This window comes from Vanessa atalanta, chromosome 22 (genome assembly GCF_905147765.1).
Source record: "Vanessa atalanta chromosome 22, ilVanAtal1.2, whole genome shotgun sequence".
Taxonomy (NCBI): Eukaryota; Metazoa; Arthropoda; class Insecta; order Lepidoptera; family Nymphalidae; genus Vanessa; species Vanessa atalanta.
This window is the reverse complement of record NC_061892.1, coordinates 669,520-686,057: the sequence shown is the minus strand read 5'-3', so window position 1 is coordinate 686,057 and position 16,538 is coordinate 669,520. Positions and strand designations below refer to the sequence as shown.

Here is a 16,538-nt window from a genome sequence, read left to right as displayed (position 1 = left end):
CGTCGAAGCTTCATAGATGGCGTTACTCGTAAAGTTGACGATCCATTTTCCAGTTGAGATGTATTAATGTATTATGAGTTGTTGGATTACCTCCCTACCTCACTATACTTTCAGTTCGAGTTTTAGTACTTATTTAATATTTTAATACAACTTTAATGTATCCCTACCAATATTTATTTGTAGGGAATTTAAAAAATATTCACCAATTTCACAGAATAAAATCTTTATATAATATTTTTTAGATATTTCATGAACACAATATTAATTTAGATATTTTTACTTCGTTGAGTTTTTTACAAACAGTCCGTACGCAAAAAGGATACGTAACCCCTAAATATTAGACATAATAATATATTTCAGTCTACAAATGTGATCATAAACAAGATAATTTCATGTAGTTCCAATAAATGTCAATATCTACTTTGACCATAAACAAGCGAGCGCCCTAACCGTAAGTTTTTCTATCAGTTTAAAAGGGTTCACGAGCATTTTCTGGATTGTTAGTTTTGATGTCCTTCAATCAGACGTCGCCAACCTTTCGCCGACTCCCAATGTTTTTAGACGATTTCGTTTAGTAGTTTTATAGTTTTATTACAAGGGTTTTTACAACCCTATATATTATTTATTTATTTAGGTTATTTAACTTTTTATATTATTTTTTTATTGCTACGTCAGTAAAGCCTGGTATATAAAAGTACTGTCTAATAAATGCCATTTAAGTTAATTAATAAATAAGAACCACAGTCTTACAATACAGAGAAGACAAGAGCTAAAGTCATAAAATAAAAACAAACGAAATAAAATTTATTCTCTCTTAAGCCCAATGAAATTAATAATATGTAAAGTAAGAAAATAATTAAAATTAAAAATTACTCAAAATATTTACGGATAATAGAAAAGTTGTGATTAATAAAATACTAATTTTTATTTTTTTTTGCTAAATAACGTATTTTAAAATCTATTAAAACAATATTGATTTAATACCCGGTGACTTAATATAGACTGTAAATTTAATTTGCAACAACGAAATTTAAAAAAAAATACCGATAATTAAATCGCTATATGTTGGTTCGATTAGATTGATAGTCACAATTCAAATCGCTGATATTTGGTAGTTGATCGAATTAAATTAAGATCGAAAATGCACGTCGAATGTAAAGGAAATTTAAAAAAAATCCGAAGATTATCAAGGGATCTTTACTTGGTGGCAGGACTTTGTGCAAGCCCGTCTGGGTACCCACACAACAGATATTTCGCCAAACAGCAGATTATGATTTGCATACCGATGGCTGAGATTGCAAAAGAAATACAATACTAATGTATGTTCATAGACCTACCCCCTCCCCTTCTCTCTCACGTGCGGGCGAAGACGCGTGTGGAAATTAATTTTATATATTTGTAAATTTCATGAGAAGTATGTATGTATATTTTTATGTAAGAGTATACACTTGAACAATATTATTGTTATATAGCTACACTAGACAGCTCGTGTGCGGTTAAACAGCGGGGTCGTTCGTATAAAGTACACGTCGGCCGCGCCTTTGCCTTCTTAGGGCTGCCATTACATTATGATATATATTTATTTGCTATATTTTTTTTTATTTTATATACAATATAATGGTATTGATGTTATTTGTTGTATATGACATATATACATATTTATTTATTTTTAAATATAAATTACAATAAAATTAGGTTTTCGTTCTTTTATTTGTAAAAGAACTTTCGTATATTTTGGTACGTTTCGTTTTTAAAAATGAATATAAATAATATTTCGTCTAAAAAAAATTATATATTTTTTTTAAGAATCTTGTCTTGGGAATAATTTTTATATTGAATTATTTTTGAAAGACATTTCAATAGAAAATAATTGAATCACGTTAACAATGGTCACCCCTGAACACACCCGGTAGCGGTGAGTGGGCGGGCGCCTTAAAAGCGGCGCTAATGCATCCAGAGGGAGCGTTTATACTATCCAGTAGACTTGCTTGTCTAATGAAAATATATATATATTTAAGTAAAGTATTTTAAGTGTCGAAGAGAGTTCTCTTTGAATTGATTTTATGAAATTATATATATAATGATATACGAAATTATTTAAATTATACACGTATATCATTCATAGTTATGAATGATAACATAAGCAGCCCGTAAATGTCCCACTGCTGGGATAAAGGCCTCCTCTCCCTTTGAGGAGAAGGTTTGGAGCATATTCCACCACGCTGCTCCAATGCGGGTTGGCGGAATACACATGTGGCTGAATTTCGTTGAAATTAGACACATGCAGGTTTCCTCACGATGTTTTCCTTCACCGCCGAGCACGAGATGAATTATAAACACAAATTAAGCACATGAAATTTCAGTGGTGCCTGCCTGGGTTTGAACCCGAAATCATCGGTTAAGATGCACGCGTTCTAACCACTGGGCCATCTCGGCTCCATCGGGCAGTTATGAATGATATACGCGTATAATTTAAATTCATTTAGCGTTACGTTTTAAATGAAAATATTTGGGCTAAAAATATGACTAATAAACTAATTTAGTTTCTGTCACAAGAGCACTAAGTTTTTACGCGTTTATTAATAGTTCTAGGTGAAATGCTAGAAACATAATTATGAAACCAATATGAGATAATATATAGAATAGTATTAAATTACTAACTTGGTTTAGGAACATAGAATAACCTATGAAAAGTATTGCTGATAATTTTAAATATTTTCATCGCTTCTAACTCCAAATCGATATAAATAAAGTTGCACTCAATATATTCTAAAACAAGAACATTGATATTTTTAATTTCAGAAAAAACAATACTGTACGAAAAAATACATGTATTTATAACATTAATGAATAATTTTTAAAGTTAATTAATTGTATACGTTATTTCTTGCGAAATTCGATTGAGAACCGATCAAGTTTTAGATTTCATATTTGGAATAAAAAATCTCATTTGATCGGTCGTTTTCTTAATTGATACTTATGCGGTTTCATTTGCATTTAATTTACGCTCATCTGATGAGGATTCGACGTTATCGTTATCAATTTAAAATCTTTTACATCAAAATAAAAGTATATGCATTCGTTTGGTTTTTTTTTTATGATCGGAATATGTAGCGTTAAATGTCTAATTTTGTATGTTAATGTCGTCTCTTTGATTTCGTTAAATGCCAAGCTTTTCGAGATACGCGTTCATGTTTATCTAATTTTTGAATACAACCGTATGTTATACGCGGTTAGCATTGGAGTTAATTTTTTTTAATTCATATGATACCTAAATGGACAAGGATCTTCTAAAAACATGAGGCAAACAGTAAAGTAAGGGAACGTAAATGTACACGTTCTTAGGGTCCATTCTCGACTCTTTTCTGTCAGCTGTGTGTTCATATGGTAGATTTTTATCACATATGCAAGTTGGTGTCACGACATTTACCTTTAAACACAAATTAAAATTATGTTAAATGCATGATGCTAGTATTGCCTCATGTTTTCTATCCACTTTGTTAAATCTGGATCTTAACATATAATTGACAATATTCATCAAGAGTTTGTAAAAAACTAAATAAGATTTAAAAAATCCTTATACGATGAATATGAATCTATAATTATGAAGTCTTAAATATAATGAAATATAAATTGGATTAACATCAAAATCTATTGCATGGTAGGTAAGTCCTTGAGATTGAATATCACTTGCAAAAAATCCATGATATACATATTGTATATTTCCCAAGCAAAACCTTTGACAGACTGTCTGTCATGTATTATGTAATAAAAAAAATTCAAAACACGCTGCGTTTTCTGGTTTAAGGTATATTAGATTAGTTGTTTTTCCCAACAACGACTTCTCATTTATTATTATGAATTAAACTCATATATTTTTAATACACCCAATGAAATATCCCAATTGTGATTGCTGATAATTTAAAATTGCGTTATAGAAGTGCATTTTTTCACCGGTTCGTTTATCGTAAGTTTTGGATAAGACTCTTAAGCCAAACATTTCTTAAATTGGTAAGTAATCTTATCTTGATGCTTATCTTACCTAAATAGATTACCGATACATTTATAAAAATGCATTCATATTTTATAATTAAACTAAAATATCAAAGCAAATAAATTAACAAAAAAAATCCTGCTATTCAAATTTTGCCCCGATTTCGAAATACTTTATTTCATTCTTGCTAATTAAAAAGGACTTATTAAAATGTACAATCGCTGGCTGCCTGGTTAATAGTTGTTATCATTGACGCCATCTTTGATTTTTTGTACGTTTTTCGCGCCATGCGGTAAATCTAGTTGTTTACGAGGTCTGCGAGGGAACATCTCGGCGATAAGATCACCGTACGCGCCAAATTTGTTAGTTTAGAGATATTTTTTTATACATTTTTTTCCAACCGCGATGTCTATATTTTATGTAACTGGAATACGCTTCAAGTTTTTCGAAATTTCAAATGAATTTTACACTTATAACTGCCTATGTATTTCCATAAACGTCACACTGTGCACATTCGATGATCCAAAATTTTTATTTTTAAACATGTCATTAAGAATAAAGAGTTAATGTTATATCGACTGTCTCAAGTTAATTTTCTTTTTTAAGCAATAAAAACTTCTGTATATAATTTCTTTAAGGCTGTAATTTTTTTTTAATTTCTGGTACAAATGAAATAGAAGCGAGTAACTGTTACGATGTGAACGCTCCCGATCCCTAATGTCCTACGTTGATACAGCACATACCTACGTAACCTCGCCTAATGGTCGGCGTGCGTTGCATTTTTACGTTCGTGAAATTTTCTATATTCTCACTCTAATACACCCACGACCTTGTGTCTGCAGCTATATAATACATTTATATGTAAAACCTCTGATGCCAACGTTTCTTTATGTAACTTTTCACGTTTAACACTTGTACTTTATAATAAGGCTTCTATCTATGTTTATAATCATTAACTATTTAATTGATAGATTATTTTAATTACGAACAATAAAAAGAGTAGAAAGTCAGAATCGATTGCTAATTTCCGACGTATTTACCGACGTTAATACGTCATAATACAAAAGTGATAGCACTTTTGACGTATCAACTAAAATACACGTCGTTTTGTACACGTCGTCGTGTACTACAGGTTTGCATTTGATTTTTGATTTCGTATTCGCTTCTGTTCCTTCACTATGATGTACCGCGTGTGCCTGTCTTTGGTTTTATCAGAGTTTTTTTTTACGTGGCAAGTAACAAGGTCTAAATCTGCAGCGATTGGAATGTTGCTAATAATAATAGTTTTAAATATACACTAGAATAAATTTGCAATACAGGAGTATTTGCTTAAAGTGAAGGAAAATAATAATAATAATAATAAAAATAGTTGTCTAATTGTATAGTGTATCAGGTCACGTGACACACATCGTTTGACCTAATTTTCTCGGGATCAACCTTCAATAAAGCGCAATTGTAAATGAATATGACTAACTTGAAGGTTCCTTAAGGTTCATTATATTGTAAAAGAAAAATCATTGAAATTAATTATATAAAAAAAATTCATTGCCTTATAATACGTAAATCTTAACTGGAATTGTCGTGACTTCGTGAAGAAACCTGTTTATGTTGGATAATTTTTATTTTATGAAATTTGTAGCCTGTTGGACAAATATGACACCAGATGGTAAATGGTCACCACATACCAGAGATCCAATACCTTCTTTATGAAAATATTAACCATAACTCAACAATGCACCACCAACCTTGGTGTTATATCCCTTGTGCCTGTAGTTAAATTTGAACTCTTAAGTATTGCTGTTTGGCTCAGTCAGAAGGCACAAACCCCTACCACCAAGTAAAATTCTGCCAGATGTTCTTCCAATTGGTATTAGAGTAGCGTGATGGAATATGCATCAAGCCTAGATATGGGACTCTTTCGTTGATGTTATTTCCTCGGCAGGACAAAAATCTTCAATTCGATCAGAAGGAAATGGAACTAGCGAAACAGCTGGCTGACTGTCTCTCCGTCGCTTTGGACTCCGTGCTGTGCGCTAGCCGCATCCACGAGGAACAAGGGAACAAGCCCAAGGAAGAGGTGGATGTGCTGGTCTTCTTGAGGAACAGAGCACATCAAATTATCAGGTGAGTCGGAATATTTAGACTTCTAATTTAATTCTAGAATATTAGATGTTTTATCATTGTCGCAGATTACGGTTGTATTAGAAACAGCTGCTTTGGTTGCTTATTTTTAGTAACCAGCAGTCACTGTGTGACCTTCGAGAACTACTATGAAAACTCATCATAATAAATGACTATTGCTGGGTACCATAAATGGTAGAAATACAAGACCTTTCCAAATATACTAAATAAAAAAAAAAACAAGGAATTTATCTGATAAATTCTCTGGAGACATTTTTTCCTTATTCTTGCAATATTTTTTATTATTAAATAGTATTGCGTAATTATAAATGTGTAATAATGTACGACTTTGATAGTCGACATTAATTAATTATATTTTTTTTTATACAAAAAGTATAATTTATTGTTTTTATGTATGGGGGTAAACATCGGTACCTACTATTGATTGAATTCTAAAAAAAAATTTAACTGGTAGAAAAATACATTGTTCCTGAGTAGGTACATCCGTATCGTATAAATTGCACCCGTGAGAAGCCGGACGGGGGCGCTAGTTAAATATAAAATATTTATTTCGGTTTTCTACTATCAATCTTTGACGAGTAAACGATTGTGCAATATACGTGACGTAATTTCCACTTAACTGTAAAATTTTACTCTCAGTACGTATAAAGAAGTATTAACTTCATTAATAATAAGAACGTAATGGAGACATAAAAGACCAATATATTATACAAAAAGGCACGAACGTAAGAGTCCGTGAAGATAGAAATATATGCGTTGAAAATAAATTATATAATAATAATATTGTAACTTTTCTGAACGTCTTTCTATAAAAATATAAAACTATCACAACAGAGGTCACGCTCATTGGCTATTCGTTACAAAATGATTTACATATTTAAGAATTCAATTGGAAATATCAATGTGAGATTCGTTCATTAAAATATTTAAAGTGAGCAAGCAAGCAAACGGTACGATTTTTTTGATTAAGGGAGTGATTCGATGTAGAAAACACGGTCAATGTTGCTTGCTATAAAATAAATAAAATGAATAACTACTAAAATTTCACTTAAAATATTTTATCTTTTCTTTATAATACACGTGATATTATTTATATGTATGTTCCTCTACTGGATAAGTGATTGTCATTTCCGATACTTTGACGATATATCACATAATATAATCTCTTTATGGGTTGAAACGTTTTATAAGTGGCCTTTTTATACGAAAAGCGAAATTAATTCGTAATCCCAAGACGCTTGTTTCTAGTCTATATCCAAAAAGCACGGAAAGGTTTTTAAAACATTTTTGGATATTATATTTCGCAATATCGCTGCTAATATGTCGTTTATGCTGTTGTTCTTAAGGACTTATTTCGTGTAATTCACTCTGACGTACACCGGGTTAGTCATAATCTAATTTGTCTAATGCACTAGCACTCACCGCCCTCCGTTATTTGGGGGGCGAGAGGCGAGTAAAAAATGTTTGGGGAGGATTTTTCTCGATACATTTACGAATTTTCTACGCTTGTTTGGGGAAGTTTCGATTTTGGGTATTCGATGCAGATTTTTCGGCAAAAACAAAAGAATCGAACGCTCTATTCAGTATGTATCCATACATTCAATTTGAAAGCAGGATTTCAGTTTATGGTAACTTTTAAAATATCACAGAGGTAATTTTAACTATTTTAAAAATCCAGTCACGCCTACTGGATGCGATATTGTTTTCATTTATATTTGTGTCTATACATTTATCAATAGTAACTTTAAGATGGATTGTTTTTTTTCGTCATTTCAAATGTAATTGCTTCAAATATGAAAGTTTTTCTGGTATCATTCGAGAATGTTCTATCTATATACATATATGTAAGGCATCGTACAATAATTGGCAACGTCTTCATTTCGATGATTGTCTCGACGGTATCAACTTTAGTCCTTTTACTGTATCTATTATATACATTTTTTTTTGTAATTGTCACACTTTTGATCAAAGGCTCTTTACTCTCCAGGTAACAAGGTTTTTAGCTTATTGTAATATGTGTTGGTGAATATAATCAAAACCAAAACATACCTACTTTGTTGAAGTAGACTTTTACAAGTACATTTGAATCGTCATTTCACAAAACCATATTAAGTGAAGCTACCACCGGTTCGAAATGTAGACTCCACCGAGAAAAACCGGCAACAAACTCAGTGGTTACCAATAATAGACTCTTATTTCAAAATTTAAATCTCTATTCAATATGTAAGTCTTAAATTTGCCTTTTGATTGTCAAAATTCCACCGTCGGTTCGAAATTAAACACCTCAGATCTGAAGAATCAGCGAAAAAAAATCAGCGGTTTTTTAAATTTTAAATTTAACCATTTTGTTGTTATTCTATATGTATGTAATTGTACAGTTTTACTGATATATTTTGGTTTATTAGATAGTAAACTAAAGTTGTTTTACTGTTTGCGAATAGCTGTGATTATTGTAGAAAAATAGAAATCACTTCTCTCAAGTCAAACAAAAACGATGTCAATACAAATATTGTGATTCCAACGCCCCATCGAACTCGACAAAAGTTCCATTTAATCACTATAAACAAAGGCCGTTGTTTTGTCGTATCGACGAACAATTCGTCTGTACGTGAAAAGTTTAGCATTGTTGACGTGCTGTGTTTAAATATATTGAGACAGATTTCAAAGGGTCTATTTTGGTTTAGGTATCTTATTTGATGTTTTTATAATTTAGGTAGGTTGGTGTAATAAGAAATATTGGCCATTCATTCCTTAAGACCATCGCCACCAATCTTGGTAACTGAGATGTATGTCTCCTTTGTTACACTGATTCACTCGTCCTTTAATTTGGTAAGTGGTAACACAATAATGCTAAATATTGCTGTTTGGAGGTAGAATATGTAATCCGTGTACCCTTATGATATTGCACAAAACGCCATGACCAAGTACGTAGTTTTTTGGATCATAAAATTGTTAATTAATTATTATTAACGTGACCGTTTCAAATAATACTCCAAAAAAAAAAACAACCTTATACGGAGATTAAATAAAGATTTTTTGTACATTTAATTTTCAAAAACATTCGATTTTTAAATTCTTCGTAATTCAATTATCGTGTTAAAAATGTAGCGGTACTTATTCAAGTTTCGAAAATAATAATAAAAAAAGTAGGACATTATAATTTTGGTTTATATTTACTTGATAGACTTGAGCTGACAGCACTTCATACTCTAAGTATACGATGTAGGTAAATTTTATAATAAATTTTCCACTTTGGCGACAACAAGTTTCGACTTAACAGCGAAATATCGGCCATGATGTTATGTTCATAGTTTTCTTAGTACATAATATGTAAAATGGTACCAATAAACTTTTAAGACCTAAATGATAATATAAATTATTTAATTAATTCGCAAAAATACTTGAATTATTGATTTACAAGATTAAATGAAATAAAAAGGACCGGAATGTGGGTTATATGAGGTACTAACAAGTTCGGTTTAATTCAGTTATTAATTCTTTTTTCGAATTAAAATACATTATTATTTATAATTAAAAAGGTTTAGATATGACTGATATGTTTTAATCTTATCTTTATTCGAAAATATTATAATTAAGAAAGTAAATTATTGAAAGTGGTCAATTTAATCGCGTTTCACTCGAACAGTGAGCATGTGTGTGACAGCGCCATTACTTTGTGTACATATGGCCACTCTTTCCTTATTGTTCGCCCCGTGCGTCACAGAGTAAAGAATCACGCTAAATTCTAACCAGTTTCCAAGTTATTTCTTTCGTGTAGGTAGTGAATTCTTATTGTTAATAAAAATATTTACTAATTTTTTTTGGTATACTTTTAGAAGTTTGAGTATAGATGAATTATTATAGTGAAGAATATGTTATATTTATTTATATATTATAAAAATGTACAATTACTTGAATAATTTTTTGTTCGATCTGTGGTTAAAAATTGCCGAACACGAGACGATTTTTAAATCAAATCAAATAACTTAAAGGATATTTACTAAATCAATGTGGTATTTTGGTCTAAATGTGTAGATCTTAGCAGAAATCGTGGGTTAAAATCCGAGTTATATCGGATGAATTTCTGGCATATTCTAGTAAGCTACAATTCTTATGAGTCTATGCAATCACAGTGCTGCCCGCGTTAAAGTAATTTGAATAAAATAAATGTAACAAATATAATCTGATTTGTGTTTTTTTTTCGTCTTTACTCTTAGACGTCTCACGCACACTAAGATATTTTGTAAGCACGAGCGTCACTTACTTGTAGTAAAGCACGTGACTCCTCATGCGGAGGGGCGCCGCCTTCGCAAGTAAATACATCTATAATAGGAGATCTTACTACACAAGTGTGACAATATCCGAGCTATGTGTTCTATTATAATATATGACAATTCTTGTTAACCCAATAATTTATAATTCAATTTGGTATACTGTATTCTATACTCTGTAATTTTCCCAGAACAGAATGATGTATCAATGTACGTGAGATTACAAGTGATTATCGTTTAAATCTGATACAGTTAGTTTGATCGAACATGGGGTCGGTTTAAGTGTAACGTTAGGGTTAATTTTGTAATAGAATGTCTTTGATATTTTTATTAAAATGTATATGGAATGTAATTGCCAGCTTGCTTTGATTGTAAGGTGACGTTTACTTGACTTAAACTGAGATTATCATTTCAATGTTTTGGTGGTCCAGTTGTTAATTTGTAAGACTGCGTACAGCCCATTTGAGTTAGCTCTATACAATGTTTTCTAGACATAAATTATCAGCCACAACTAGAGTTAGAATTTGTTAGTGATACATACATGCATACACTCTCTAGGTCTTGTAAGAGTTGCTTAATAAGACTATCAGGGCAAAGACAGAGACACACCACACCTGTGGTTGCTAATGGCAGCAAGCACTATATATGTATGCATATGTATATTAACTACATGTTGTTGACTGGTCTCCGTGGCGATAATTTGGTCAATACCGTACAGTTATGGGTATCCTAACTCTCCCGTGCATTTTCGCCTACTTTAAACCTTACTGATCATCTTAGTCATGAATAATGACGATATCATAGTATAGGTTAAAAAGTTTTTGCTTAAATCAGACTGGTAGATTCTAAGATTAGCTCGTTCAAACAAATAAACAAAACAAAAACGTTTTCAACTTTGTATAATAGCATTACGATGTTGTTCATCGACAACAGAAACATCGGTAACAGTCGATTTGTACTAGAATATTTAGTGTCAAAAGTAATTTTAAAACAAATTAAAAAAAAAAAATAGTTGTTAATTACGTTTCTAAGAACAGCAATAGTTGTTAGCAGTCCTAGCAGGACAGTGATGCCTGAGATATTGGTTTTATTTAAATCATACAATCAAAGGACTTCCTCATCGTATTTGGTTTTTTGAAGTAACATATACATTTTTTGTTTTATTTCGTATCGTATTTTGAAAAAAATCGTTATGACCATTCGGTAAGTGCTATTCTATATTATATATAGTTTTTATTATTATATTTGGTGGTGTACCACTCCTCAGATATTCTACCGCTAAACAGCAATACTGTTGTGTTCCAGTTAGAAGGGTGAAGCCGATGTTACTACAGGCACAAGGGACATAACATCTTAGTTGCCAAGGTTGGTGGCGCATTGGCGAAGTAAGGGATGGTTAATATTTCTAACAACACCAATGTCTATGGGCGGTGGTGACCACTTAACGTTAGGTGGCCCACTGCCCGTCGGCCTACCATTTAACATTAAAAGAAAATCTCGTGTACTGTTATATGCGGTTGATTATGTTTATATATACGATGTCAGTCGATGTACAAAATGTACTCTGAAGTGTATACATACCCTTAATATATAAACCTTGTCCAAACGTGTGTACTTACTTTTCTCATAATGATTTGTATCATTATATGTTGAAGGTTTTATTGTTATAAAAAATATCCGGTAACAATTAGTAGCTTTTAGTGTTTTAATTGACGACCATTAAATAAAATGTCAATCAACGATAAAATAGAAATAAAAAAAAAAACTAAATTGAGTATGATACGTTTCTGCAATATTTTAAATAGTTATCGAACTTTTTTGAAATTGTTATTGCATTAGTAGGAACTTCGGATTGCCACGCGGAACCAACGCGTGTTAGTCGATATATGTATGTTGCATTTAATCTATGATCCCGTAATGAGATGAATTACAAAGCCTAATCAAGTCAATATTAAAACTAATAATACCACCCTCGTGTCTAAGTCATAATTAATCTACTACTGAGTTTCTTGCCGGTTCTTCTCGGTAGAACGTACATTCCGAACCGGTGGTAGCTTCACTTTAAATAGTTTGTTAAATGACGATTCAAAAATGCTTGTAAATGCCTACTTGAATAAAGTATATTTTGATTTGATTTGATTTGATCCCACGGGCTTCCGTTGCTTGTAATCGTTACCAAAATTCAAACTCTAAAACTAAAACATCATTATTTAGAATTATATTCTCGTTAATATTAAAAAGTGAATGTCTTAATATTATATCTCTGGCATAAACTGATTGGAAAGTCTGTTAAAAGTGCACTTAATGTTGAAATTCCAAAAAATGACGTAAGTAAATAGTTTATTGACATCTTATATATTAATAGCGTAAGCCGATTTTTGTCCCATTGATTATGGGACGATAGCTGTACATAAAAAATCGGTTATGGTAAAATTTTGAAGAGCTCCAGCCGTAGATGTGCGAAAATTAAAGAGGATTCTTGATTGCAATTTACTAAATTGTTACAATATAAGAAATTATTATTTTAGAGAGCGGATAAAAGTTCCTGGCCGGGTAGAGATCGGCGCTATGGATGTAACAGGCGTCGTCAGCTTACAATGGAATCAAATAAAACAGAACCTCTCATAGGTTTCTAAATTCCTAAAAATCTGTTGATTAGACACGAAGTTTCGCGGGCGCGGGTTATATTAATGTTAGTTTAAGTTTTATACTGTATTCCGTCATTAAATTAATAATTCGTTCTCACATGTTTTAGGGTTGCTAATTGAATAGAACAGGTAAAATGCCTTTTTTTTTTAATTAAATTTTATTGTTATTTATGCGTCAGAATTCATGTTATGTTGATGTCGGGCAGCTTGAATATTTAATTTTATAAATCAAATACAAATTAACACGCAATGCTTAGAAATGAGCCGAGATGGCCCAGTAGTTAGAACGCATGCATCTTAATCGATGATTGCGGGTTCAAACCCAGGCAAGCACCACTGAATTTTCATGTGCTTAATTTGTGTTTATAATTCATCACGTGCTCGGCGGTGAAGGAAAACATCGTTAGGAAACCTGCATGTGTCTAATTTCAACGAAATTCTGCCACATGTGTATTCCACCAACCAACCCGCATTGGAGCAGCGTGGTAGAAGATGCCCAGCAGTGGGAAATTTACAGGCTGTTAATGTTAATGTAAATCCTTAGAACTATAAAGTGTATGCGTATGTGTGAGCAAGTTGTCAAATAAACCTTGAATATACAGCTTACGTTAAAGTTTTCCATGTCTATATCTGTGTCTCTTAAAATATAATTTTAAATCATTCAACGCGTTACTTGAAATAAAAAATCGATTTTATATTCGAGAACACGTAAATCGTATAACCAATCATATCATCGCAATTATAGGCGTAAAAGGGTACAAGGATGTATCGAGAGCACTCGATTGTGGACAATAGAATCGAGTGGAGGAATCGAATTAAACACTCGATTCGATTACCTCTCCGTCTCGATAATGCTATTACGCTCTTATTGTGAAGGTGATTTTATTTCTGAACATTTTTAACTGTTCATTTTTTAAGTGTAGGCGTAATTGCTCCGAAATTGTTGTACGATCTTAAACTGAGGTATCGATCTAAGTTTATGTTAAAGACCAAATATATACAGGTTAAATTTTTAAAGAGTACAAATAAAAGTCTTGTTGAGTGGTGGAAATGGTAAATACCACTTTTATAACCGGTAGAGGCAATGAGACATAGATCATCTACTCTGGATACTATTCGTACTGCTCTGAATACTTGTGTGATATTCCACCATCAGCAATATTTAGTATTTTCCTGCTGTGGTTTGAATGTTGAGGGTAAGTGTGTGTGATTACAGGCACTAGAAAGTATCTTAGTTACTAATGTTGGTGGTACATTATCGATGGAAGGGGTAATTATTTTTATTTACAGTGGTAACGTCTATAGTCATAGCCCACAAACCATCAAACTATATTAAAACATAAAAAAATGATTAGTTTTACTGTTTCTGATAAAAGCCGTTGACGTTAAATAAAACAATTCATTTTGAACATCACAATTAATACAACACTGTAAAGACTTACTTCACTTTACGAGTGGTCAGCTCTTATCACAATTACTTCAAAATTAATTTATTTGATATCTTATTATTAAAAAAAATTTGTCAAACATTTGTCCGACAAAGCCAACAATATAATCAGGGTAAGAACACCTATTCCCGACCCCGCTTTCGTTTGAATATCAAAAAGCCAATGAGCCGCTTTATAATTAGACAGCATGTCGTCGGAACACGCCACGCCTACCAATTGCTAAATTAAAATGTTGAGCTTTTAATACGAGGTTGGTTCCGTCCTGTGGAGATGGAGCGATCAGTGAGTTGGAGCTGCATTTGCAGCGTTTTAATAACACTATATACATAATTGTGTGTATATGTGGTACAAATAAACTTTGTTCGATATAAAATAATAATTAAAATAAATTATCCTAAGGTTTATTTCTAAAAATTAACTGATATTTTTCGGCTTATTTGAATTTAGGTTTAATAAATACTACATAAAATTACTATGCTAATTATACCTTTAAACAGATAGGCTTGCAGATAGTTTTTATTTAAATGAATTGAATTTGAAATTAGCCTATATAAAAAAGCTAGGAAAGTTTTTAACGATGAATATTGTTTTTATAATATTATAGGCCTTAAGTCGCTAGCACTCACGCCAAAACCTTTTGGGCAGCAATTATAACGAGGACATTTTTAATTTATTAAAACTCTGTCGGTTCGATGATTATTTGATATACCAATATTTGCTTTTTATTAGCGCTAGCTTCTCACATTCGGTTTGATGGGGAGACAGATTATTTGAATTTCGCTCATTTATTGTTGATAGCTTCAACGTTTACTATTATCATCATTACAAAAATATTTATAAAGTTATAATGATTATTAACAACTTGTAACAAAGTTCACTTTTTCTTTCAGTTGAAGTAACGAAACAAATATTAAAAGAAACTTATTTATACATGTATTTTTTTCATTGTGTGCGAATCTATAATTTTAATTTATAAATTACTTTATGCAGGGCTATTATTTTGCAGTTAACTTCTTTTTTACCCTGTCTATTTGTCGATGTTTTATGTCAATGGGTAAACATAACTTTATAGAAACTATTTATAATATTACAATTAACATAATAATTTTTAAAGTTAAGATAGATTTAAATGAGTACATAAAATATATACATTGGGTTGAAAATGATTAGTGTAAACTGTAGAAACATTTTTAATAAATATAGTATGTATCTATTTGTTGCCTCTGAATAAAATTCGAGGTCTATTAAACTCAATGCCCCACCAAAACAACATAATTCAATCCATCGAAGAAACAATATTTATTCAATAGAGGCAGGGACGGACGACGGGGGTGACCCATTCAATTTGTGTTTTGTCAATGATTCCAGCTCTATTTAATGGCAGGTGACGGATATTCGGAACTTTACCCTACTTTCCACTTATACAAGAGTACGATGTATTATTTTACATTTATTTTTAATATGTATGTTTTAATTCATGTTATAATGTAATTTTCATGTTATATTCGGCTAATAGCTCAAGTTGAAGTTATCACTTCTGTCGGGCGTCCCGAGACGCACACGTATTTTTTTCAATTTTCTACCAAATTGGCGTGCTAGGATGATTTGGCTTTGTATGCCAAAAGATGCACTATTTATTTAATTCATCCAATAATATAATTCACGTGGGGTGAGATGCAATCGTGCAAGTGCAATTAACGCGAATTTCGACGCCATATTTTTTATTCCTATATTTTGATTTAATTTCACAGTCAACGCGCGCATATGTCGACTCGTGCGCAGTGAAGTGACTGAATTAGGTATTGACTAATAGGGTGTGTTAAATGGGCAATTTTTTTCGTTAGAAAGTGGTAGGAAACTACCCCTGTTCGTAATGACTACTTGGTTTGTTTCATTGCAAATTAGGAAGATATGTAATCTAATTAAGTTTATTTTAAATACAAGATAATTTATGTGACAGCATTACTCGTATTGATCATCAAAGTAAGAATAAGGTATAGGATACTTTTTATACCTAAAATCTAAAACGCTGCGG

The 16,538-nt window shown here is 31.6% G+C and overlaps 1 protein-coding gene across 2 annotated transcripts in view; it reads left to right on the top strand.

The window, feature by feature from the left end:
- LOC125072634 (S phase cyclin A-associated protein in the endoplasmic reticulum) overlaps window positions 1–16,538 on the top strand; it is a 62,961-nt gene that overhangs the window by 15,489 nt on the left and 30,934 nt on the right. For both annotated transcript variants that reach the window (XM_047683277.1, XM_047683276.1), the window contains one exon: window positions 5,937–6,118. In XM_047683277.1, coding sequence (XP_047539233.1) covers window positions 5,937–6,118 — 182 coding nt within the window. The remainder of the gene's footprint in view (window positions 1–5,936; window positions 6,119–16,538) is intronic.